This window comes from Anser anser (assembly GCF_964211835.1).
Source record: "Anser anser genome assembly, chromosome: 20".
Lineage (NCBI taxonomy): Eukaryota > Metazoa > Chordata > Aves > Anseriformes > Anatidae > Anser > Anser anser.
In genome coordinates this window covers 5383871-5406138 of record NC_139741.1, presented here as the reverse complement: position 1 = coordinate 5406138, position 22268 = coordinate 5383871, and the positions used below count along the sequence as shown (strand labels likewise).

At 69.9% G+C, this 22268-nt stretch overlaps 4 protein-coding genes across 9 annotated transcripts; all 4 read right to left on the bottom strand.

The window, feature by feature from the left end:
* Positions 1–47: 47 nt before the first annotated feature.
* PIGS (phosphatidylinositol glycan anchor biosynthesis class S) lies at positions 48–4631 on the bottom strand. The gene is made up of 12 exons (XM_083806715.1): positions 4516–4631; positions 4281–4420; positions 3721–3832; positions 3520–3609; positions 3184–3275; positions 2652–2850; positions 2171–2313; positions 1955–2069; positions 1571–1716; positions 1372–1472; positions 843–1053; positions 48–661 (listed from the first exon to the last, which is right to left on the bottom strand). The coding sequence occupies exons 1-12, from the start codon at positions 4550–4552 to the stop codon at positions 386–388; spliced, it is 1662 nt and encodes a 553-aa protein (XP_083662841.1). The 5' UTR covers positions 4553–4631; the 3' UTR covers positions 48–385.
* A 682-nt stretch (positions 4632–5313) lies between these two features.
* Positions 5314–9346, bottom strand: ALDOC (aldolase, fructose-bisphosphate C). Its single transcript, XM_083806748.1, has 9 exons — positions 9168–9346; positions 8264–8386; positions 7955–8166; positions 7810–7864; positions 7577–7737; positions 6854–6937; positions 6599–6773; positions 6308–6507; positions 5314–5768 (listed from the first exon to the last, which is right to left on the bottom strand). Exons 2-9 carry the CDS (start codon positions 8373–8375, stop codon positions 5673–5675), a joined length of 1095 nt encoding a protein of 364 aa, XP_083662874.1. The 5' UTR covers positions 8376–8386; positions 9168–9346; the 3' UTR covers positions 5314–5672.
* Positions 9347–10726: 1380 nt separating this feature from the next.
* On the bottom strand, positions 10727–18613 carry SPAG5 (sperm associated antigen 5). Its single transcript, XM_083806691.1, has 24 exons — positions 18253–18613; positions 17858–17947; positions 16379–17637; positions 16098–16290; positions 15726–15845; positions 15524–15616; positions 15110–15244; positions 14787–14906; positions 14549–14641; positions 14302–14436; positions 14071–14164; positions 13894–13987; positions 13730–13811; positions 13253–13386; positions 12823–12988; positions 12614–12737; positions 12436–12519; positions 12212–12335; positions 11887–11998; positions 11583–11663; positions 11362–11505; positions 11187–11261; positions 10985–11065; positions 10727–10908 (listed from the first exon to the last, which is right to left on the bottom strand). Exons 1-24 carry the CDS (start codon positions 18472–18474, stop codon positions 10795–10797), a joined length of 3969 nt encoding a protein of 1322 aa, XP_083662817.1. The 5' UTR covers positions 18475–18613; the 3' UTR covers positions 10727–10794.
* Positions 18614–18650: 37 nt separating this feature from the next.
* On the bottom strand, positions 18651–22155 carry RSKR (ribosomal protein S6 kinase related). 6 transcript variants are annotated; one of them, XM_083806737.1, is made up of 12 exons: positions 22035–22155; positions 21742–21933; positions 21040–21123; positions 20884–20952; positions 20692–20761; positions 19921–20028; positions 19759–19799; positions 19633–19660; positions 19439–19528; positions 19281–19393; positions 19096–19206; positions 18651–19023 (listed from the first exon to the last, which is right to left on the bottom strand). In XM_083806737.1, exons 1-12 carry the CDS (start codon positions 22083–22085, stop codon positions 18790–18792), a joined length of 1191 nt encoding a protein of 396 aa, XP_083662863.1. In that variant the 5' UTR covers positions 22086–22155; the 3' UTR covers positions 18651–18789. The 6 variants fall into 6 exon arrangements, with proteins under 6 accessions (XP_083662863.1, XP_083662864.1, XP_083662866.1 ...); XM_083806738.1 differs by having other exon boundaries at positions 19281–19369; positions 22035–22154; XM_083806740.1 differs by lacking the exon at positions 19096–19206.
* Positions 22156–22268: the final 113 nt, after the last annotated feature.

The window sequence follows — 22268 nt, the reverse complement described above, 5'->3', positions numbered from 1 at the left end:
AACCAGGACGCAGACACCCCCCCCCCAAATAAAGAGCTAGGCAGAGCCCCACGCCAGCCCCCTGCACGCCAGGGGGGTTCTTTATTTGTACATCAGCTCGCTCTGAACACAGCGCAGGACCAGGGGGTGCATGCAGGGAGCCCCCTCTCTCCCCCACCTCCGGTCTCAGGAAGAGGGGTGCAAGCAGCACCCTCGAGTGGAGGGCACAGGGCCCTGACCCAGAGCATCTCCCACCCCGAAAGCAGCCGTTCTTCCCACTCCTGCATCCGGGCCCTCAGTCCTGCCGGGCCAAGGCCTGGCTCTGCGCGCGCCACGGGGCCACGGCAGCGCGCTCCACGAGGTAGGGACAGCCCCAGCCCCGAGGCAGGGCACCGCGGGGTCGGGCTCAGTCCATTTTGGTGGGCTCCTTCTTGCGCTGCCTGGCCTCCCGCAGGATCTTGGCCAGGGAGAGGAGGATGGGGACGGCCATGGGTAAGAAGAGGGGGATGTAGATGGCGAACTTCTGGTCGTCGGGGAAGTAGAGGAGATGGAGGAGGGACGGGTCGAAGAAGGCCCGCTCCGAGGAGGTGACGGCTTCCTTGCTGGCCTGGAAAGCGGAGCGCAGGCGGCCCTCAGCCAGCTCCGCCATGGCGTCCTGCACCGAGGCCACCGCGCGGTATACCTGCGTGGGAGCAGCACAGACGGTCAGTCCCTGGCCCCAGAGGACCAGGACACGAGGCCTGGGACCACAGATAAACATCTGGGGACCTCGGTCAGCCCCCAGGCCCAGGCAGCACCCCACACCTCCACACAGGGACAGCAACTCCTGGCCCCCTCCACTCCCCGGGGTACCCCAGCCCTACCTCAGAGGCGACGTCGTCTTTGATAACGATGTTACTGATCTGATCCAGCAGCTGGGCCAGCGAGGTCAAGGTGGTGGCCACGGTGGCGATGTTCTCCACCGTGTGGGCCCAGAGCAGGCGGTCCAGCTCCCAGTCGGCCAGCCCCTCGTTGCCTGGGCTCTCTACCTGGAACTCGGGGGGCAGCTCCTCCCGAGATATCCCGAAGAGTAACCTGGGAGCAGAGGGAGAAGGTCCCAGACCATGTCACGAGCCCGCAATCCTGCCCGCGCTCCCTGCTCTTCCCCCTCTGGTGCATTCAGTCCCGACAGGGCTCAGCCCACACCTGACGGCCTCCCACAAGACCAACCTCCCACATCAGGAGAGGCAACAGGGAGCAGGGCTAGTCGGTGATCAGCAACAAGGCCACAAAAAGCCATTCTCAGCCCCCCAGACGAGCTGCTGGGCTCTGGCACAGCTTGCTTCGTCCCCACCAATGTGCACGTGGATCAGGAGAGCACAGAGGTCAGGGTGGGGAAGAGCGCATCCTCACCGGAGCTGGGCCAGGAAAACCTCCATCACTCGCACCATGTCCACGTCCACATGCAGCGGGAGGGAGGCTTGGGGGGAAGCGGGGGCTTCAATGTTGTAAATCTGCAGGAAAGCACGTCAGCGAGGCACGCCTGGGGCGGTGCCACCAGCACTTGCTGCAGATGGGGAGCCTGAGCCCTGCCAGAACCAGGGCCCCGTACCATGATGCCGCCCCAGCGGGGGCTGTGAAAGGCATTGGTGGGCACTGGGGCTCCGTCCTTGTCCTGGATGTAGAGCGGGGAGTGGGAGCGCTCCGGCACGTACAGCAAGAAGTTCAGCACGGGGTAGAGCGAGGCAGCGCTGGAGCCTAAAGCGGGACTGAGTCAAAAAACTCCCCTGGCCCACAGGGATGGGTAAGAGAGCCCAGCCCTGCTTCTCCTTAAGCAGCAAGCCCCGAGCAGAGCGCCCAGCCTGGCGGGTCTCAGCCCCACTCCCGTCAGGGCTGGCAGCTCACGGTGCTGCGGGGAGGGAAAGGTGAGGGTGTAGGCACGGCTGCCCCAAACCCAGCAGAGCCCGATCCTGTGAGAGTGGGGCTGGGAGCTCACCCAGCCGGGCCTCCACGGGGTTGATGACGTGCGGGAGGCTGTGAGCACTCAGGAGGAAGCTGGAGGACTCCTTGTCAAAGCGCGGCGTCACCCCGAGCACGGCGTAGTACAGGATCTGCAGGGAGTTGACACAGGTGCTGCTGGCAGAGAAGCGTGTCCCAGGGCACCCGGCAAGGCCGCGGCCAGGCTCTCCCCATCGCCTCTCCCAGCCCTCACCTGCGAGTCAACTGAGAAGTTGGCCACCACGCTCAGCTTGTCCAGGACGGGCTGCACGTAGCGGTTGACGGCACCCTCGATGTCCCAGTCCACGTCGTGGGACTTGGGGTCGGGGTTCAGCAGGCTGAAGGTGATCTCGTACCCTGCGGAGCACCCAGGCCCCGTGAGGCACCGGCACGGCCACGGCCACGCTTTTGTGACGCCAAAACCGGGCAAGTGGCCACGACGGAGCTCCCAGGAGCCGCAGGACCTGAGCCCTTTCTCCCTGGCCCTCCTCAACGTGGGGCCACACTCTGGTGGCCCAACATGCAGTGACCACAGCACGGACCCCATCCCCCAGCAAGGGCAAAGGGAAAATCCTGGGGGCCTGTCACCCCAGAAGACATCCCGAGGTGCTGCAGAGACACCAAGAACAGCGTCTTCCCCCCCGAGAGCCAGCTGGTCTTCCCAAAGGGCAGGGGGCTGGGGCGCACGTCCGTACCCAGGCTGGATTTCAAGTGCCGCCGGGCGTCGGGGCCGAGCTGGCCATCGGGGACGCGGTCTGCGAGGGCGGCAGCGATGGAGCTGGCCGTGAAGGACATGACCCGCGTGAGCTGCTGGAGGCGGGCACGGAGGGCGGCCAGACCCTGCCCGGCCCTCACCAGGGCGCTGCGGTGCTTCCCCACGTAGACGTTGGTGCCCTGGGGAAGGCGTGGTGGTGAGGGCCGGGAGCGGGGCTGGCTCTGCCAACGCGCCAAAAAGCCCGGTGCCACCCACAACAGCTCGGGGAGGGAGCTCTGCCCCACAGGGCACCTTCAAGGGACACAGCCCCACAAATCTCCCCGACCCCAGCGCTCCCTGTTTCTCCCTGGGGATTTGCAGGCCTTTTTTGCGAGGTCACCTGCATCTCTGCGTGCCTGTACGGCAGAGAGCGTGGAGAACCGGGGCTTTCCTCCACGCCAACCTGCCCCAGAGCCGCAGCATCCCACAGGGGCAGCAGGAGCACAGGGACGGGCACCGCAGGGTGCTCCTACCTGAGGCAGCAGAGAGGAGCTTTCAGGGACCACGTACACGGTCAGAGAGCCCGGCGAGGCGTCCTGCAGCGCGTGCAGAGCGGCATCGGCCTCTGAGGAAGACAGAACCGTTAGCGGGACTGGGAGTTTTGCTCCGTTCCCCATCCCATAGGGCAGCGAAGCCATTTTCTGCTAAGCCACCCTCAGAACAAGAAACCTGCTCGTGCACGGGCAGCAGAGCTTGGCTCAGGCCCCCGAAGGACGGAGAAGCACCGTACGTGGTGCTAGGAGCCACGGGCAGCCCCCGATCCCTCACCCCATTACCTCGTGCAGCCCCCCAGTCCCTCAGCCCACTACCTCGTGGGGTAGCTGCACCCAGCGCCGCCGCCTCCCTGGCCGTGATGCTGCGGTAGACCTCCTCGTAGCGGGCCGCCACGTCGGTTCTTGCTGTTGGGGAAAAAAATAACCGAAAATGAGGAAAAAAATCGTGTGAACCTCCAGGCCCACGGCGCTCCTGAGAGCCGGGCCGGGGGCAACGCCGGCCGGTGGGGGTCTTACAGCCAACGGGAACCGGCTCCTCCCGCACGTCCCGGTAGGGCAGCTGCCTCGGCAGGTCGGCGGGCACCGAGCCCGGGGTGAAGACCACGGAGATGGGGACGGCGAGCTGGAACTGGGCACCGGGTGTCACCGGGGGGGATACCGGGGACCACCGGGGAGGATACCGAGGGGGATACCGGGGAGCACCGGGGGGGATCCCGGGGACCACCGGTGGGCCACTGGGGGGGATACCGGGGGGCCACCGGGGGGGATACCAGGAGGAATACCGTGGGCCCCCATGGAAGACCACCGGGGGAAACACCGGGAGACACTGGAAGGATACCGGGGACCACCGGGGGACCACCGAGGGGATACCGGGGACCACCGGGAGGGCTACCGGGGGGGATACCATGAGGAATACCGTGTGCCCCAATGGAGGACCACCGGGAGACACTAGAAGGATACCGGGGACCACCGAGGAGGATACCGGGGGGATACCGGGGACCACCGGGGGCCACCTGGGAATACCGGGGGAGCACCGGGCAGCCTCCCCCCGGGCCCGCACCCGCCCCCCTCCTCACCGGCAGCCGGCCCAGGGCTGCGATCCCCGTGTAGGGCAGCGCGGCCCGGTACGTCTCGGTCGTCCTCCACCAGAGCGGCAGCCCCAGCAGCACGGCGATGGCGGCGAAGCACAGCGCGGCCCGGCGGCCCCGGGAGCGCTCTGCGGGGACAGCGCTCAGAGCCCGAACCGGGCCCCGGGGGGCGGCTCCGGGGGGCTCCGGGCCGCGCCCTGCCCCCGCCCGCCTCTCCCGGTACCTGCTTCGTCCGCCGCCGCCGCCGCGGCCGCCGCCATCTTCTCTGCCCGGTACAACCGGGGGGGCGGGGCCTGAGCCCGGCCCAGCCAGTCAAAGGGCTTACCTCCCTCAAGACAGCCAATAGGCGCGGGGATGAGGCCAGACGGGCGTGCGCCGGAGCCAATCGGCGAGCAAGGAGGCGGGACTCGGGAGCTAGGTGCTGCTTGGGTGGGCCATGGGTGCTGGGGGGGGGCGATGGGTGCTGAGGGGGGGCATGGGTGCTGGGGGGGGGGAATGGGTGCTGAGGGGGGCATGGGTGCTGGGGGGGGGCATGGGTGCTGAGGGGGGCAATGGGTGCTGAGGGGAGGCTATGGGTGCTGGGGGGGGCAATGGGTGCTGGGGGGAGGCTATGGGTGCTGGGGGGGCTACAGGTGCTGAAGGGGGGCCATGGGTGCTGAGGGGGCTACCGGTGCTGAAGGGGGGCAATGGGTGCTGAGGGGGGGCATGGGTGCTGAGGGGGGCAATGGGTGCTGAGGGGGAGGTAATGGGTGCTGAGGGGGGGCAATGGGTGCTGAGGGGGGCTATGGGTGCTGAGGGAGGGCAATGGGTGCTGGGGGGGGCTACAGGTGCTGAGGGGGGCGATGGGTGCTGAGGGGGGCGATGCCCACCCATGGGCGCCCCCCCTGAGCCAAAACGGGGGAACGGGGCTGGGAACGGGCACATGGTGGCTCCACACCCCCCCACCCACCCCAGCCCCAATCCAGGCTGAGACCGGGCACAGCTCACGGCAGCGATGGCAGCGAGGAGGAGGAGGCGTCGCGGCGCTGTCTCTACCGTTTATTCGTTGTTTAGGCTATTTGGTACACGGGGTGCACACGACAACACGACACACGCGGCCCCGAGGGCGGCACTGCGAAGAAGCTACGGCGGGGCAGGGGCACCCCCAGGCCTCCCCTCCTGCCCCCCCACGCGGCCGGGGGCTCCCCAAACCCTTGGCCTGGCCTGGCCGGAGCCCCCCCCCAAGCCGTGGACAGCTGAGCCAGGCCTCCCCTTCATCCGCGTGGGGCCGCCGTCCCCGACCCGCCTGGCGGCTTCCCCTGGGTGGCTGGGGTGGAAGCGGGGTGTGAGCAGTGGCGGGGGGTCCGGGGGCAGGGGGGGCCGGCAGGGCCCGGCGGAGGCTCAGTACGCGTGGTTGGCCACGTAGAGGGACTGCCCGGCGGCCCCCGAGTCGTCCCCGCTGCCCTCGTACTTGCCCAGCGCAGCCAGCCCGTTCACCTGTGGGGAGAGGAAGCGTCAGCCTGCGGGGACACGGCCCTCTGTGTGCCCCATCCCATGGGGACGTGGCCCTGCTGTGCCCCATCCCACACGGACATGGCCCTCGTGTGCCCCATCCCACTGGGTACAACCCTCGTGTTCCCCATCACCACATGGGACATGGCTTTTGGCATCCCCCTTCCCACAGGGAAGGTTCCTGCAGGAACCTGGCTCTTGGCATCCCCCATTCCCCTATGGGGACGCAGCCCTCGCTGCCCCCTGTCCCACATGGAGACAGCCATCAGTGTGCCCCTAATGGGGACGTGGTCCTCGGCATCCCCCCTGCTGTGGGGCACAGCCCTCGGTGTCTCCTGTCAGCCTGTGGGACATGGCCCTTGGTGTCCTCCATCACCCTACAGGAACATGACTCTTGGTGTTCCCCATCCCAAGGGCACAGTCATCAGCATCCCCTTCCCATGGGGACATGGCCCTCGGTGTCCCCCACCACCCACAGGGACACAGCTTTTAGGATCCCCTCCCACGGGGGCCGTCCCCATCACCTCTGCGCGCTTGACAAACTCCTCAGTGGCGGCGGTGGCGTTGTCCTTCTGCCCGCGCCAGGCGCTGAGCGCCGACGCCTGCAGCGCCCGCCCGTAGGAGAAGGTGAGGGCCCACGGCCGCACCAGCGGGCACGTGTTGATGGCGTTGAGGTTGATGGAGGCCTCCTCCTCACTCTGCCCCCCGGACAGGAAGGTGACACCTGCAGAGAGCAGGGTTATGGCACCAAAGGGACCACACAGCATCCCCCTGCCATGATTTCCACCATTTCCACCACGTGCTGGTGGCGGTACCTGGCACGGCCGGGGGCACGGTGCGGCGCAGGGCGGTGACGGTGGCCATGGCGATCTCCTCGGGGCTGTACTTGGTGGGGCAGGAGTGGCCGGGGGTCACCATGTTGGGCTTCAGCAGGGTCCCCTCCAGGTAGACGTGGTGGTCGCTCAGCGCCTTGTAGACGGCTGCCAGCACCTGGGGACAGGCAGCGGGGAGTCCCACGGCACGGCACGGCGTGGCACGGTGCCCGCCCTGCCGCCCGCCCCGCTGCTCACCTTCTCCGTCACGTACTGGCACCGTTTGAGGTCGTGGTCACCGTCGGGCAGGATCTCCGGCTCCACGATGGGCACGATGCCGTTCTGCAAACACCCGGGAGATGCCATCACAAGGATGCCCTTGGGCATTGCTCCAGCCCCGTGGCAACGTGGGGCAGTGCCTAGACTTGGGGGGTGATGCCCAGCCCCAGGTTCAATGTCCACCCTTACAGGTGATGCCCAGCCCAGTGGGGTTATGCCCAGCCTAGGAGCAACAATTCTTGGCCCCGTGACCAATGTCCAAGCCTGTGGGGTGATGCCCAGCTCCACGTGGTGATGCCTGGCCCCGTGTGGTGGTGTCTAGCCCCAGAGAGCGATGCCCAGCCCCATGGGTGACACCTGGCCCCACAAGAGATGCCCACCCCCTGACGTCTTGTCCTAAATGCCAAGAACCATCCCCATGAGATGTTACCTAGCCTCTGGCTTGATTCCCAGCCCTGAGGGTCAATGCCTGGCTCCATGGGGTGACACCCGCCCCACAGGTCAACAAACAGCCAACAGGGCAATACCCATCCCTACAGGGCAACACCCAGGCCCTGCAGTAACACCGAGCTCCATGGATCCGTGCCCATTGCTGTGGGGCAATACCTGGCCTCGTGAGTCAGTGCCCATCCCACGGGCCAATGCCTGTCCTGTGGGACGACGGCCAGCCCCGTGGGGCCGTGCCCAGCCGCAACCCCATACCTGCTGGCAGATGCTGGCATAGCGGGCCAGGACGTTGGCGTTCTCCATGATGGCGAGGGCAGAGGGGGTGTTGTCGCTGATTTTCAGCACGCAGCGCCACTTGGCGAAGTCGGCCCCGTCCTTCTTGTACTGGGCACAGCGCTCCGACAGCCCGTCCAGACCTGCCGGGCAGCGTGTCAGCCCCGTGGCCCCCCCCAACCTCGCACCCTCACCCCCCAACCTGCTGCACCTACCCTGCGTGGTGGTCTCCCCATCCGTCCCGGCCAGCGGCACGACACCTTTGTCCACCTACGGAGGGAAAGGGAAGGTAGGGCTGAGCCCCACCAGCACCCCACAAGTACTCTGAGCACCCCCAAACCCATCGGACGCCCCCCGCACCTTGATGCCCACGACGATGCCCTTATCTTTGATCATCTGGACGAAGGGGGTGCCGTCGTCCGCCTTCTGGTACATGGTCTCGTGGAAGAAGATGACACCCCCGATGCACTTCTTCACCCGGCTGTCGGCGCTGAAGAGGATCTGGCGGTACAGCCGGCGGTTCTCCTCCGTGTTCTCCACCCCGATCTGGTTGAGGCGCTTCGCCATGCTCCCTGCGGGCACCCGAGGCACCGTCAGCCCCGGCACAGCGGGGACGTGGGGAAGGGACGGATCCCTCCCCACCCACCCCACCGCCGCCCGTGCACCGACCTACGGACTCATCGGCGGCCAAAATGCCCTTGCCCGGGGCCACGATGCGCAGCGCGATGTCCGACAGCTCCTTCTTCTGCTCGGCCGTCAGCGCGGGGTATTGGTGCGTCATGGTGGTGGTGCCTGCCGGCGGACGAGGGCTGAGTCACGCGCCGCCGCCACGGCCCCCCCCCCGGCTGCCACGCGCCAGCACCCTGCGGGGACCGGGGACCTCCCCGGGACCCCCATCCGAGGGGCGTACAGCCCTACCGGTGCCGGGGGAGGCCGCGTGGCGTAAGCGGGACCTCGTGGAGGATGCCGGGGAGCTCCCAGCCATTTTGGTGCCTGCTCGCCCGCCCCCAGCCCAGCCATCTTGAGGGAGAGCAGCTCCGGGGGGGGGGGCCGGGGCAGGACCCCCGGGGGGGCACCCGGGGATGGAGATACCGCGGGGCCGGGGCTAGCCCGGGCCGGGGGTGCGTGGGGATGGGGCTACCCGGCGGTGGGGGGAGCAGGAAAGGCTCCAGACGCTGCGCTGCCCCGGGGGTGGGCTGGGGGCGCCCCGGGATGGGGGCCCCCCGAGACGGGGCTGGCCCCGGGATGGGGACGGGGACACCGCCACCGTGGGAACGGCGAGCAGCCCCCGGGCCGGTCCCCACCGGGCTGCACAGAAGCTGCTCCGGTCCGGGGGGTGCCCCCAGGCTCCCCTCAGCCCCCCCCATACCCATACTCTGCCCCGGAGTCCCCCCCCCACCCCCCCAAAAAAAAAAAAAACCCTACCCACCCCACGGGCTCCGCGGTCCCGGCGGCTCCGCACGGGGCTGCCGTCGGGGCTGCCGCTCCCACCGGCTGCATCCCTTCCAGCCCCCCCCACCCCCGGCTCCCCATTTCCCCGTTCCCGGACCCCCCCCCCCCCCCCAAAGGTTACCGTGCAGGGCCGGTGGCGGCGGCGGGCGCAGACTGCGGGCTGAGCGTTCCGGCCCCGCGGTAAATGGGGCTGCGGTGCCGCAGAGCTACGTGACCGGCGGGGCGGGCCCGGCGGGCGGCACCCGGTAAGACCGGCCCCCAGCAACCCCCCCCCCCCAACCCGCCCCGCCTTCCTCCCCCCCCCCCCGCCACCGCAGCCGAGACACCGGAGCCCCCCCCCGCCCCGAACCCCGCTCCCCCCCCACCCCTCCGGTGCCGCCCCGCGCTGCTGTCGGGGACCCCGCGGTGCCAGCCTGGAGTTGGGGACCCCCCCGTCTGTGCCGCCCCCTTTGTGCCGGGGGGGGGGGAGCCCGCCGCGTGCCCCCCCCCCCTTTGGGATGGGGAGCCAGCCGTGCCACCCCCTTGTCACTTCCTGCTGGGTGCGGGGAAGTGACAAAGCACATCACCCAGAGCCAGGCTCTGCTGCTATTAGGGACCCCTCTGTGCACCCCCCCCGGGGGCAGGACCCCCCCATTGTGCCACTCCAAGGAGCCCCCCCTGGGGACCCCAATGTGTCACCCCCCATGTGTTGGGGACCCCCCTGCGCCTCCCCCCCCAGCATCACCTCCACCCCCATCCCCGCACAGCCTCAGGCCGGAGGGGGGGGCTCTGCAGGGGAGCAGCCCCCCCGCACCCAGCAGAGCCGCCCGGAGCCGGCGTGGGGACAATAGCGGTGTCCCCGCTCGCCCCACGGGCCGGCTGCCAGGGCTGAGTTCTGCTGAATCCCCGCCGTAAAAGGAGGGCTCAGCAGCCTGGCACGGCCCTAATCCAGAGCGGGCAGCGTGTGCCCCCCCCCGCTTCATCCCAAATCCAGGCACAGGCAGCCCCCACCCCGCATCTAGGGGGCACATCCAGCCCCCCTGGGAGCGAGGAGGGGTGCGGTGCCACGAGCCACCAAGACAGCCCCAGCAAATAAAGGGATGCAGGGTGGTGGTAGAGGGCAGGGGAAGGTGACCCCTCCGCCCGCGGGAGAAAGGGGCCATTAAAAACCAGAGCACTTGTTAGAGCGCAGCTATTTCGGGCAGCGGTGGCGGAGGGAGGCGCGGGGGGGGCCCTCGCAGCGGCAGGGAGCATCCTTGGGGCCGGGAAGGGCCGGAGGGAGATCCCGCAGGAGCTGCCCTAGTAGGGAAGGGGGAGGGAGGGAGAGGAGGCTGGAGCTGCACTGGGAATAGGGGGGGCCCTATAGGAGCCCCCCTTTAAGGCTTCGGGGGGGGAGAAGTCCTGGCCCCCCGGGACGCTGTATGGGGGAGCTATAGGGCCCCCTCCAACAGATGTGGGGGCACAGCATCCGGCCTCCCATCCCCTCCACGCACGCCCCTAAGCTGGGGGGGGAACACACAGAACTTGGGGGGGGAAATCTAGGCCAGGAGGAGGAGCGGGGGGCCCCAGGGAGGGAAGCTGGGTCAGTCCGGGCACGGCAGGGTGCGAGGCTTGGGAACGGGGTGCCTTATTGAGAGCAAGCGCCGGGGGTGGGGAGCGGGAGCCAATTGTCCCAGGCATGGCACAGGGAGGCGGCGGGGTGAAAGCCAACAAAACTTTACTCAATAAATAATTACAGAGTTAAGAACAGGAAGGGTGCGCACCACGGGCTATAGCGGCTCGGTGGCTTCCTTGCTGCCACCGCTTGGCTTCAGGCCCAGGTACCGCAGCAGGCCCGGGAGCTCCTGGCAGCCCGGTGGCACCTCGGGGAGCGACGACAGGACCTGGGGACAGCAGCAGTGTTAGCGGGGGGTGCTGCGCTCGCAGGAGGGACGAGGGCCCTGGCAGGGCTCAGCTCACCTCCTTCACCTTCTCCTGCATCTCCTCATGGGTCCTCAGAAGCTTCTGGCTGTGACGGAGCCTCAGCTCCAGCCCTCGGACCTGCGGGGGGGGGGGTGGGGGGGGAGAGGTGCCATCAGGAGGCATTAAAGGGCAGGGAAAGGTGTTGAAGGGCGGGGGAGAGGGGATGGGAGCTGCCACGACCCCTCACGGCTCCCGGTACCTGCTCCAGGTACTTGTCTGAGAGCAGCAAGTTCTCATCCTCCTTCTCCAGGAGCAGCAAGCGCAGTTTGTCCACCTGCGAGGGGAGCGAGGGGGAACAATGTCTCCCCAGGGCCTGAGGCCTCCCCATGGTGGGGACAAGGCCTCTCCTCAGGCCCCGCTCCCCGCGGCCTCACCTCCTGCCGCAGCAGGACCCGCTCCTGGACGTGGGCAGCGTCCACCTTGGGCTCCTGGCCCCGCATCTCCTCCCACAGCACCTTGGCCTCTGTCTCGGCGCGCTGCAGCGAGCGCTTCAGCTGGGAGACCTCCCCCTTCAGCCTCTGCGGAGGGAGGAGATGCTGAGGGGGGGCCCGACGGCCGGCAGGACCCCCCCGGCACCCCCTGGCCCCACACGCACCATCACTTCCCCGCTCTTGTCGATGAGTTGCAGCATCTTCTCTTCCTGCTGTTTCACAACGTCCTGCAGCTCCTTCTCGTTCTGCAGGGGACACAAAATGGGGGGAACGGTGTCAGGCCCGGTGTCCCGTTCCCCCCCCGCCCCATGGCACCGGGTTGCTCACATTTGAGGTTATCCGAGCCCGGAGCGCCCACGGGGCAGCACGGTGCCGGTCACCCAGATTCCCGGTGTCCCAGATCCCAGCCCCGTCCCAGTTCGGCTCTGCCCTGGGGTGAGCACTGGCCCAATTTTGGCGGGGGCTCACCTGTAGCTTGCCCCGCAGCGCCTTGTTCAGCTTGGCAATGGTGGCGGCCTGGGCGTCCGTCCTCTCCTGGCTCTCGGCCGTCACCTCCTCCAGCTTGAGCTGCAGGTCGGAGCTGGGGGGGGGGGGGACACACAGCGTGGCTGAGCATTTGGGGGGCACAATCCAAATCCCCTCCCGGTGCCCCCAGCCCATGAGGGCAGACGCCAGCCCATGCCCACCAGCTCCAGGGAGCCCTTTAGGATGAGTGCTCTGCTCAGAGCCAGGGTGGGAGGCACCCCGGGGTGCTGTCCGTGCCCAGCACCCCCCGCCCCCCCCCCAGACTCACATCTCGGCCTGCAGCGCCTTGAACTCGCTCTGCTCCAGCTCCTGAATGCGGGTGCTCAGCAAGGAGAGGTCGGAGACCACAGCCCTCAGCTCTGCCACCCTCTCCATCAGGCCGTCCTCGGGCTCTGCAGGCAGGGTGGGTTTGTCACTGGGGTGGGGGGGGACAGGGGACAACGACACGTGGGGCAGCCCCACCGTGATGCACAGGGTGTGACACCGCGGTACCTGCTCGCTTTGGCGTGGAAAAAATTTTATCCTTGGTAGGCTTCATCCTTGGTACGCTCCCAAATCCGACAGCTTCATCGGTATCTGCGGGAGGCGAAGGCAGAGGCGCTGTGCGAGCGGTGGGGGGGACAGGACCAGCCCTCAGCCCCCCCCACCAGGGGGTCCCCGAGGAGCTCACCTCTCCTCGACACCGCTTTCAGGACGCTGCCCACGAAGGAGTCCCCGGCACGGTACGGGGTGCGGCGGGCGGGCGTCCGCGGGGCTGGGGTCCAGGTTCTGCTCCTCGACGGGGCGTCATCATCCTTCGGGAGGGAGGAGAGCGTGGTGCCGGGGTGCTGCTCCTGCTGCTTGTTCGTCCTCCTGCCCCCCCCCAGGGCCCCGACCTACCTCCTCTTCCAGGGCGGCTCGCAGGCAGTCGGCCAGCTCCTGCAGCCTCAGCTTGCTCTCGGCGATGTCTGCCAGGCACCAGGAGACCTTCTCCCTCTTGAGCTGCAAGTCCAGGAGCTCGGCCTTGGTGCTCTCCAGCTCCTTGAGGAGGGCGGCTCGCTCATCCCTGCATGAGGGGGGTGGCGTGAACAGTGCATCTCCCCCCCTAGGGTGGGACAGGAACATTCTCCAGGGTCCCCCCACAACCCAGGGGGTGCAAACCCCACTGCACTGGGTGCTGGCAGGTCTTGGGCTGCCCTACAACCCCTCCCTCCACTTGGGAAACTGGTTCAGCTGGAGCAGCAGCGACCAGAGCCACACACCCCACCCCGAGGGGCCCCATTTCCCCAAAACAAGGGGTTGAAGCAGCACTGATAGGCGTGGGCCGTACTGCAGGCACTGGTGGGACTCCTTCAGCTCCTCGTGCTGCAGGCTGCACTCCTGCAGCTCGGCCAGCGTGGACTTGAGCTTGGCCTCCACCTCCATCAGCTGCCTGCGGGACATGCGGTTCTCCTGGTCGAGGAACTGCGGGGGGACACAGCCGGGAGCATATAGTTAGCTGGTGTGGGGGGGGACACCACTGCAGCCCCCCCGGTGTGGTCCCACACCAACGAGGGGCAGCTCCGTCCCCCGCAAACAACCCCCAGAGGGGCCAGGGATTTGCACCCTGGGCATGGGACGGGCCCGAGGGAAAGCAAAGCAGCGTGACTGCAGCCGGGGGGAATTATCCCCGGCAGCCGCGCCCCCGCGGGAAGCATCGCCGGGCGAGCGGCCCTACGTGCGGGATGGCAGCGCCGAGGGCTGATCCCGCTCCTGGCCGGCTGCCACCCGGCGGCACGTGACGGCGCAGTCAGCGTCAGGCTCCTACCTCCCGGCACTCCGCCGCCTCCCGCAGCTCCCGGCTCAGCTCGCCGCGCTCCCGCTGCAGGGTGTCCCGCTCCCTCGCCAGCCTGATGGGGATGGGACGGGGGTGAGGGGACCCCACGGGGACGTTTTGGGGACAGGGGGAGGACGGAGGGGTGCGGAACCCACCAGGATATCTCCTCCTTCTGGTCCTTGTTCTCCTGCTGGAGCGTGTCCCGCTCCTGCTGCACGCCGGCCAGCTGCTTCATCAGGGTGCCCAGGTCTGCAGGGGCAGAGCTGTGAGCGCGGGGACTGGCTCCAGCCTCCCCCTGGTCCCCATCCTGACACCCCCGTGTGTTCCCCTACCTGCACCAAGGCGTGAATTGGCCACCGTCAGCTGCTCCACCTGAGCCACCGCCTCCTGCAGGGCCACCGAGGTCTCCTCCAGCTGGTGGGACGCCTGCAGGGACACAGGGCTCATCCCTGCTCCTCCAGCACCGCTCCCAGCCCACGCCGAGCCATTTTCATACTCCTTTCCCCATAGAATCCCCCCACATGCCCAGGGAGAACCCCCCGAGAACCACACAGCCCCGTTACCTCCTCCTTGGCTCGAAGGGCTTCGTCCGCTCGCTGCTGCGCCTCATCCCGCTCCCGCAGGCAGCTCCGCAGCGTGTCGGGTACGCTCTGCAGCGCGGCCGTGCACCGGAACACCAGGGCCCTCACCTGCTCCCGCTGCGAGGGGACAGCCCCGGGGGGAACGGGGTCAGGGCAGGAGGGGATGGTGCTGGCAGCCGGGCTGACCGCGGTACCCGGAGAAGCATCGCCCAGCCAGGACAGCCCTCACCTCGTCGTCCAGCGCCCTCCGTTCCTCCTGCAGGTTTTCAAAGGTGACATCTACGAACTCACGGAAGGGCTGAGCCTCTGCAGCCAGGGAGGCCTGCGGGAGAGGAGGGTGAAGGAAGAGAACAGAGGGAGGCAAGCGCCAGCCCCAGGCCGTGGCAGAGCTGCTCAGAGCATCGTTGCCCAAACCGGGGCTGCGGCTGCACCCGCGGGGACCTGGGGGACCTGCACCCATCCTGTACCTGCTGGTGGATGGCACCTTCCAGCAGCACGCCCAGCTCTCGCTGGGACGCCAGGCTCTGGTCCCGGGCGCTGATCTGGGCGCTGGCATGGGAACGGAAAGCCTCCAGAAAGCCATCACACTGCGGAGGGACGGGCACAGCTCGGGGCACGGCCTCACCACGGGGCAGCTCCCACGGTGAGCCATCCTCCTGGGGCAGCTGCTCCTGGCCGCACGTTCCCCCCGTTCCCCGTGGACAGATGGACGTGGGACTCTCAAACCAAATGGATGGGACATGGGGGCTGCAGAGGCAGCTCCTGAGCACTCCACGGGCTGCCCCGTTACCTCCTCCTTGGCTCGAAGGGCTTCATCCGCTCGCTGCTGCGCCTCGTCCCGCTCCCGCAGGCAGCTCTGCAGCTTGCCGGGTACGTCCTGCAGCGCGGCCGCGCACCGGGACACCAGGGCCCTCACCTGCTCCCGCTGCGAGAGAAAACAGCCCCGAGAGGAGGCCCTGAGAGGAGGCCAGCACCGGGACGGCCTCCAGCTGCCACGCGCCAGCTCCCTCGCCCATGTCCCCAGGCTGCGTCTGTGGCACAAGCCTGGGCGCAGGAGGAGCCGCTTCCAGCAGCCTCCAGACACGCGCTGGGTGCTTCCAGCTGCCTCCAGCAGCCCCGGAGCCCAAAAAAAAACCAGGTGCCCTGGCTACCTATGCCATGAAGGGCCAGATTTGGGGCGGCCAGCCCAGCTGCGTGCGCTCACCTCCTGAGCCAGGGCTCCCCGATCGTCCCGCAGGCTCTGCAGAGCGCCCTCCGTGAGGCTCCGCAGCAGGAGGCCCTGCCCAGCCCAGGCGTCCTGGGGAAGGGACGGGGACACCGATGCTCAGGACGTGCCAGCACCGGTGGCACCGGGCGCGTAAGGGGCCCGGCTGAGTCCCACGTGCTTGCCACGCGCCCCGACGCACCATCGCCTCCGCCGCCCGCGCCAGCTCCCGTGCCAGGTCCTGCTCGGCGCCCCGCTGCCGCTGCAGAGCCTGGGTCTTCCTCCGCAGCTCCACGTAGAGGCCGTGGTAGATCTGCTCCTCCTAAAGGGGGGCACGGCAGGGCAGGCTCTGCACCCCAACACCCCCCCATCTCCCCGCAAGTGCTGTGCCACCCGCTCCCACGGGACCGGCTCATCCCCTCCCCGTGCGCCTGCCGCAATATTTGACTGCGGGAAGGGCTCAAAAACGGCAAACTCATCGGCGTGGTGGTGCAGCCAGACACGATAACGCGGCTGGAGTAGCACGTGATGGGACACAGCCCCAATTTTCTTCCACCTAGGGCTCCCCGCTTACCCCCCGGGGCCGGGTGACGTCCGTCTGGGTGTGGGCTTCCCGCTGCTCGGCCGGCCCCACGGCGGGGAGCGGCCGCTGGCTCTCCTGCCAGCCGCGCAGCTGCAGCGAGAGCACCTCGATGATGATGAGGGTGCTCTCCAGCCGCCCCTCCAGCTCCGCCCGCGGCAGGGACCTCAGCTGCTCCCGCGGACAGCTGGCGAGACAGAGACAGCGAGCCCCAGGGGTTGGGGAGGGGACGCCGCAGGGGTGCCACATCCCCGTACCCCCGTGGGGACACGTACTGCCAGAGCAGAGAGTCGGTCTCGGCGGCGCTGTCCTTGGCGCGAGCCGGTGCGGCTGTGCCGGTGCTCCTGTCGTGGCGCTCCCGCGGGGTCATGACAGTGCCGGTGGCCGCGGTGGACACCGGGGTGATGCTGGTGCCCGTGGCCATGGTGGGCACGGGGGTGACGCTGGTGCCCGTGGCCACGGTGGGCACGGGGGTGACGCTGGTGCCCGTGGCCACGGTGGGCACGGGGGTGACGCTGGTGCCGACGTCCCGTCGCGGCACAGAGAGGGGGAGGCTGTGCTGCAAGGACTCCAGCAGGGACGAGGCGTGGAGGCTCCTCTCCAGCCACACCAGCGGCAACGCCCAGGATATGGCCCCCGGGGACGGCTCCGACGTGCGGACAGGGCTGGCCGCTGGCTCAGCCGAGGGGATGGGGGTGGCCGCTGGTTCAGACCCCGCGGGCTCCAACTCGGCTGCCTCATTTTGGGGGGGGCTCTGCTCCGGCAGGGCAGGGGTTGGGGGCGTGGCGGTCCCAGGGGTGCTGGGGCAGTTGGGGAGACCCGTACCCCCGTCGCTAGACCCGGGCTCGGGTCCCACGGGGCTGCAGGAGAGGTCGGCGGGCGCCGCGCGCCACCCGTGGAAGGCAGCCTCCTGCGGGGTGGAGGTGCCGGGGGGGCCCGGGGCGCAGGAGGAGGCTGGGCTGGGGCTGCCGGGGGGGGTCGGGGGGGGGCTGCCGAGGGTGCAGGGGCTGCAGGGCGCTGAGCTGATGGTGCTGGGTGGGCCTGGGGTGGTGCTGCCAGGGGGGTCAGGGGAGCAGGGCGCTGAGCTGATGATGCTGGGGGGGCCAGGGGTGAGGGGGAGTGAGGGGTCAGGGGAATAGGGCACCAAGGGGGTGCTGCTGGGGGGGGCAGGGAAGCAGGGTCCTGAAACAAGGCTGCAGGTGGTCCCTGGGGCACTGCAGGGGGTCCCTGGGGGGGTGGCCTCTGGGGTGGTGTCACCTGGGGGGTCCGGGGCATCAGGCCCCAAGGCGGCACTGCTGGGGGGCTCTGGGGGGCCGCTGGGGGACCCCGGTGTGGTATCAGCAGGGGGGGGCTCTGGTGCCTCGGCCCCCAAGGGGACATGGCTGGGGGACCCTGGTGGGGTGGGGGGCCCTGGGGGGGCACCGCTGGGAGGCTCCAGGCTGGGGGGGCGCAGGATAACATCGCCGGGGGGCCCCAGGGTGAGGCGGCTGGGGGGGGGCCGGGTGCAGGACACCGGGGTGCTGCCGTCATGGTCCTGCGGGACACGGGGGGGGGGGCTTCAGGACATTGCGGGGGGGCAGGACCACCCTGCCCCTCCCCTCCAGCACCCCCATAGCCACCTCCCCACCCCCCCCAGCACCCATACCTGCCTCCCCCATTAATCCCAGCTCTCCCAGCCGCCCCCCACCGAGCTCCCCAGCACCCCCGGTTCCCCCCCCTCCCGTTATGATCCCCCCCCCTCCCCCAGCACCGACCTTGAGCCGCAGGCGGCGGAGCAGTGGGGTGAGGCTGGTGCGCTCCGCGCCCGGCTGCAGCCGCAGCTCCTGCAGGGGCCGCCGCTGCGCCTGGGGGGGGGGGAGGGGGGATTACCGGGGGTTTACCGGGGATCGAGGCGGGGGGGGGTCACCGGCAGCACCACCGGAACCCCCCCCCGGGACCTAACGGAGCCTCCAACCGCCCCCGGGCAACAGCGCACGGGGATTCCTGGAGCACCCCCCGGCAATAAGAACACGGAGGGACCCCCCTGGGGACCGGGACCGGGACCGGGACCGGGACCGGGACCGGGACCGGGACCGGGACCGGGACCCCCTCCCCCTCCCCCTCCCCCTCCCCCTCCCCCTCCCCCGCCCTCCCGGTGCCCCGCACTCACGGCGGGGACGCGCGCCGCCCGCATGGCCCCGCTCCGCTCCCGCCCGCTCCGCGCCGCCGCCGCCGCCCGTTTGAAAACCCCGCGCGGCTCCGATTGGTCCCGCGCCTCTCGCGTCACCGGGGCGGGGGTGGGCGGGGCCAAACCGGTAAGTGGGCGTGGCTGTGGGCGTGGCGCGCCCCGTATTAGCATAGTGGGCGTGGCTACGCGCGACGCCCCGCCCATCTGGCGGGAAACGGCCGCGGCGCCCAGCGCGGAGCCGCCACGCGTGGGGCCGGGGGGGGGGAACCGGCTCCGTGCCGCCCCCCGCCCCCTTCCCGTTCCCTTCCCGGTCCCCAGCCCCTGCCCGAGCACAAGGGGCCCGGCCCCGCACCGCCACCCCCGGGGAGCATCCGCAGCGGTTCCCGAGGGTGCCGGGTTTATTGCTCCCGTGGGGAGACGCACACAGCGCTGGGGGGCCGCCACCGGGGGCCCAGCCGCTGCCGCGGGGGGGGTTGGGGGGTCCCTGAGCGATGCAAGGGGTCCGGTGGTGGCAGCAGCTCAGCCGGGCCAGGGCCGGTCCGGGGGGGCCGTGGCGGTGAGGTCGCAGTCAAAGTCGTCGAAGGTGGAGGGGTCGGGGGTGGGAGACGGGGGCTCGGGGGGGCGCGGGGCCACGGCCACGGCCACCGGGTCCTTCTGCAGGAGGTCGGCGTCGAAGGTCACCCCCCGGAAGAAAGGGTGGTCCTGGAAGTGGTGGAGGTAGCGCAGGCGGCGCAGGGGGTTGTGGCACAGCAGCTGGGGGAGGAGAGAGGAGGGTGAGCGGCGGGGATCCCGCTGGGGACCCCCAACCTGGGGGGCAAGGGCTACCTCAGCCAGCAGCCGGGCCAGCGCAGGGCTGAGCGCAGGGGGGCTCGCGTAGCTGCTCCGGTTGACGCGCTCCAGCATGGCCACATGGTCCCCTGCCGGTGCCACCGGGAACTGGGGGGCAAGGAGCAGGTTTAGGGGCTCTGTAGGGTGCCCCTAGCCCCCCCCTTGCACCCCACAGAGCTCACCTCCCCGCTGGCCAGGGCGAAGAGCAGGACTCCCAGGGACCACCAGTCGGCTGCGTGGCTGTAGGGGCCCCCGCTCAGCACCTCCGGGGCTGTGAGGATGAGGGGGTGAGGGGCTGGGGTGGATGAGTCCGTGCCACCACCCCCTGCCGCCCCCTTACCCATGTACTGCAGGGTGCCGCAGATGGTGTGGGCCCGCTCGCCCCACCGCAGGTGCCGGGAGAGGCCAAAGTCGGCGAGTTTGAGGTGCCCTGCGGGGCAAGATGGCGCATGGGGCCCCAACAATGGGATGTCCCCAACAATGGGGTGTCCCCCTGGATGGGGTGTCCCCACCCTAGTGCCACCAGACCCTTACCTCTCTCATCTAGGAGGATGTTCTCCATCTGAAATAAAACAGGCGCTGGGGTGACCAATTTGTGCCAGGGGGTGCAGAGACCCCCCCCGCCATCCTCTGTCCCCCCGCAGCCCCACTGTCACCCACCTTCACATCTCTGTGCACGATACCCAGGTCGTGGAGATACACTGGGGACAAGACAAAGCCATCAGAGCTGGGGGTCCCCTCCCCATGCCATGCCCTCTGCCACCCCCATGGCACCCAGCAGGCAGCCGCCCCCCCCCGGGGAGGGCTGAGCCCCCCACTCACCCAGCACCAGCACCAGCTCGGCAGCGAAGAGGCGGACGGTGGCCTCGGCGAAGCGCCCGGCGGCGCGCCACAGCGCGTGCAGGTCCCCGGTGCTGCAGTAGGTGCACACTGCCAGGACACGTCACCGGCCTTGTGACGGGCACCGAGGTGACACGGGCACCACGGCCACGTGGCCATGAGGGCCGTGCCTTGTGGTGACATGAGTGCTGGGTCTGTATGGGCAGCGAGTGGCACAAGCACCAGGACCTTGCGGGCACCAGGACCATGTACTATGGTGACGCGGGCTCCAGAGCCACGGGGACACCAAGGTGACACAGGCACCAGGGCCACACGGGCTCTGTGGCCACAAAGGTGGCATGTCCCTGAGCAACGTGAGGGTCCCGGTGGACCCTACAGCACTATAGCTACGTGGGCACAAAGGTGACACAAGCACCGTGTACCAAAGTGACACAGCCCCTGGGGCGCACAGAGCCACCAGGAATGCACCCACGCGGGCACCACGGTGGCACGGCCACCAGAGTGGTGACACAGGAGAAGTGACAGGACAGACCCGGGGGCCAGAGCAGCCCGTTTGTCCCCGCTGCGCTCATCCCCGTCCCCGCGGTGGCTGCGGGCTGGGAGCTGGCAGCCGAGCGCCTCGGTCCCCGCGGGCAGCGTGCAGAGCGGGGGGAGGACGCGCGTGTGCGGGGACACGTGTGCGGGCAGCGGGGACACGTGCGCGGGCAAGGGGGGGGGGGGCCAGGGCGAGCCCGCGGGCAGATGGTCACTCACTGATGAAGAGGTGGCGCTGGCCCTGCCAGCTGTCCCCCAGGCCGTGGACAAACGGGTGCCTGACCTGTCTCTGGGGACACAAAGCAGAGAGGGTGAGCGGCCCCTGGGGTAGGGGGGTTCATGGGGGGGCCCCCACTTGTGCCACCCTCCCTCTGCAGCCTGTGGGATCCCCCCTGCTCCGATCCCCCTCACCTGGATGCTGACTTCTTCCTTGCACTGCTTCAGGGTGTCGCGGCGCAGCACCTCCACTTTGGGCATGACCTTGGGGGGGCGATGGGGGTGTCGGGGAAAGGGGGGGGGGGGGGCCGGGGCAGGACGGGCACCCCCGGACCCCAGGGCAGCACCCACCTTGACGGCGCAGACCTTCTCCCGCCCGCAGTCCAGCACTTTCAGGATGGTCCCGAAGGAGCCTTTGGCCACCAAGCCCAGGATCTGGGGGGAGCGGGAGCTGAGCACCCCCACAGAGCCGGGCTGCGGGGTGCCCGGCGTGGGGCAGGCTGCGGGGTGCTTCCACGGGGAGCAGGGTCCTGCGTGGGGTGAGGTGGGGGGCGTCGGGGGGGGGGCACAAAGCAGGCGGGGGGGGCACACAGGGACCGGGGGGGGCACACAGGGACTGGGGAGGGCGCGTGGGTACCCCCGTGGGACGCACGGGGACCTGGGGAACACAGGGCGTGGGGCACACGGGTGGACACGGGTGGGGGGAGAAGGGGACCCGGTAGGAGGGTCGGGGGCTCCGGTAGGGTGCACGGGGAGCCGGTACGGAGCGCAAGGAAACCCGGTAAAGACGGGCGGCGACCCCGCGAAGAGGCACGGGATGGCGGCACGGGACGCACGGGGACCCCGGTAGGGCGCACGGGGACCCCGGTAGGGCGCACGGGACACTCGGGGACCCCGCTGGGAAGCAGAGGGAGCCGTCCCGGGGTGCGAGGGGACCCGGAGGAGGACGCCGTTTAATGCACGGGACCCCCGGCGGGAGGTGCGGGCTCCCCGCTCGGACGCACCGGGCCCCCCGGTAGGTCGGGGGGTGGGGGGGGGTCCCCAGGCAGGCACCTTGAGCTGCTGCTGGCGGCCGGAGGGGCGAACGGGGAACTCCGGCAGGAAGAGCGAGACGAGCTGCGGCAGCGGCCAACCGGGCAGCGGCGGCTCCTCGGCGGCCAGGGCGAGCCCCGGTACCGGCCCCGGTGCCGGTCCCGACCCGGCGCGGCGCAGCAGCGCCCGTACCCACGGCCCCACGGCGCGGCCCTGCGGACCCGGGGGCAGCCGTCAGCGGGGGGGGAACACCCCGGGGATGGGGAAGGGGAACCGGGGGCGGGAGGGGGCACCCCCGGGGCCACCGCACGCACCTGGGGGGGTCGCACCGGGGCCGGCCCCGGCCCGCTGCTGGCTGCTCCCATCGCGCCGCGCCCCGGGCCCGGTAATCGCCGCCTTACATAACCCCGCCCGGCCCCGCCCCGCCCGCCCCCCGGACCCCCCCCTTCTCCGCCCCGGCCGCTCACGACCCCCCCCAGCCCCGGGAACGGGCAGCGGGGCTCCCGGTGCGCCCCCCCGCGGTATCCGCCCCGTGCCTGCAGCGGGCA

What these genes read in the sequence shown, in the direction of transcription:
- PIGS (XM_083806715.1), bottom strand. Translation starts at nt 4,552, where the DNA reads ATGGCGGCGGCCGCGGCGGCGGCGGCGGACGAAGCAG. An exon ending in GGCGGCGGCGGACGAAGCAG is followed by an intron (nt 4,421 to 4,515) that starts GTACCGGGAGAG and finishes CTGTCCCCGCAG; the next exon opens with AGCGCTCCCGGGGCCGCCGG. An exon ending in AAGACGACGTCGCCTCTGAG is followed by an intron (nt 662 to 842) that starts GTAGGGCTGGGG and finishes GCTCCCACGCAG; the next exon opens with GTATACCGCGCGGTGGCCTC.
- ALDOC (XM_083806748.1), bottom strand. Translation starts at nt 8,375, where the DNA reads ATGACGCACCAATACCCCGCGCTGACGGCCGAGCAGAAGAAGGAGCTG. An exon ending in GGCCGCCGATGAGTCCGTAG is followed by an intron (nt 8,167 to 8,263) that starts GTCGGTGCACGG and finishes GGGTGCCCGCAG; the next exon opens with GGAGCATGGCGAAGCGCCTC. An exon ending in ATGCCAGCATCTGCCAGCAG is followed by an intron (nt 6,938 to 7,576) that starts GTATGGGGTTGC and finishes GGGTGTTTGCAG; the next exon opens with AACGGCATCGTGCCCATCGT.
- SPAG5 (XM_083806691.1), bottom strand. Translation starts at nt 18,474, where the DNA reads ATGGGCGGGGCGTCGCGCGTAGCCACGCCCACTATGCTAATACGGGGC. An exon ending in AAGGTGCCATCCACCAGCAG is followed by an intron (nt 14,642 to 14,786) that starts GTACAGGATGGG and finishes CCTCTCCCGCAG; the next exon opens with GCCTCCCTGGCTGCAGAGGC. An exon ending in GGGTCCTGCTGCGGCAGGAG is followed by an intron (nt 11,262 to 11,361) that starts GTGAGGCCGCGG and finishes CTCCCCTCGCAG; the next exon opens with GTGGACAAACTGCGCTTGCT.
- RSKR (XM_083806737.1), bottom strand. Translation starts at nt 22,085, where the DNA reads ATGGGAGCAGCCAGCAGCGGGCCGGGGCCGGCCCCGGTGCGACCCCCC. An exon ending in CCCCGGTGCGACCCCCCCAG is followed by an intron (nt 21,934 to 22,034) that starts GTGCGTGCGGTG and finishes CCGGGTCCGCAG; the next exon opens with GGCCGCGCCGTGGGGCCGTG. An exon ending in AGGAAGAAGTCAGCATCCAG is followed by an intron (nt 20,762 to 20,883) that starts GTGAGGGGGATC and finishes TTGTGTCCCCAG; the next exon opens with AGACAGGTCAGGCACCCGTT.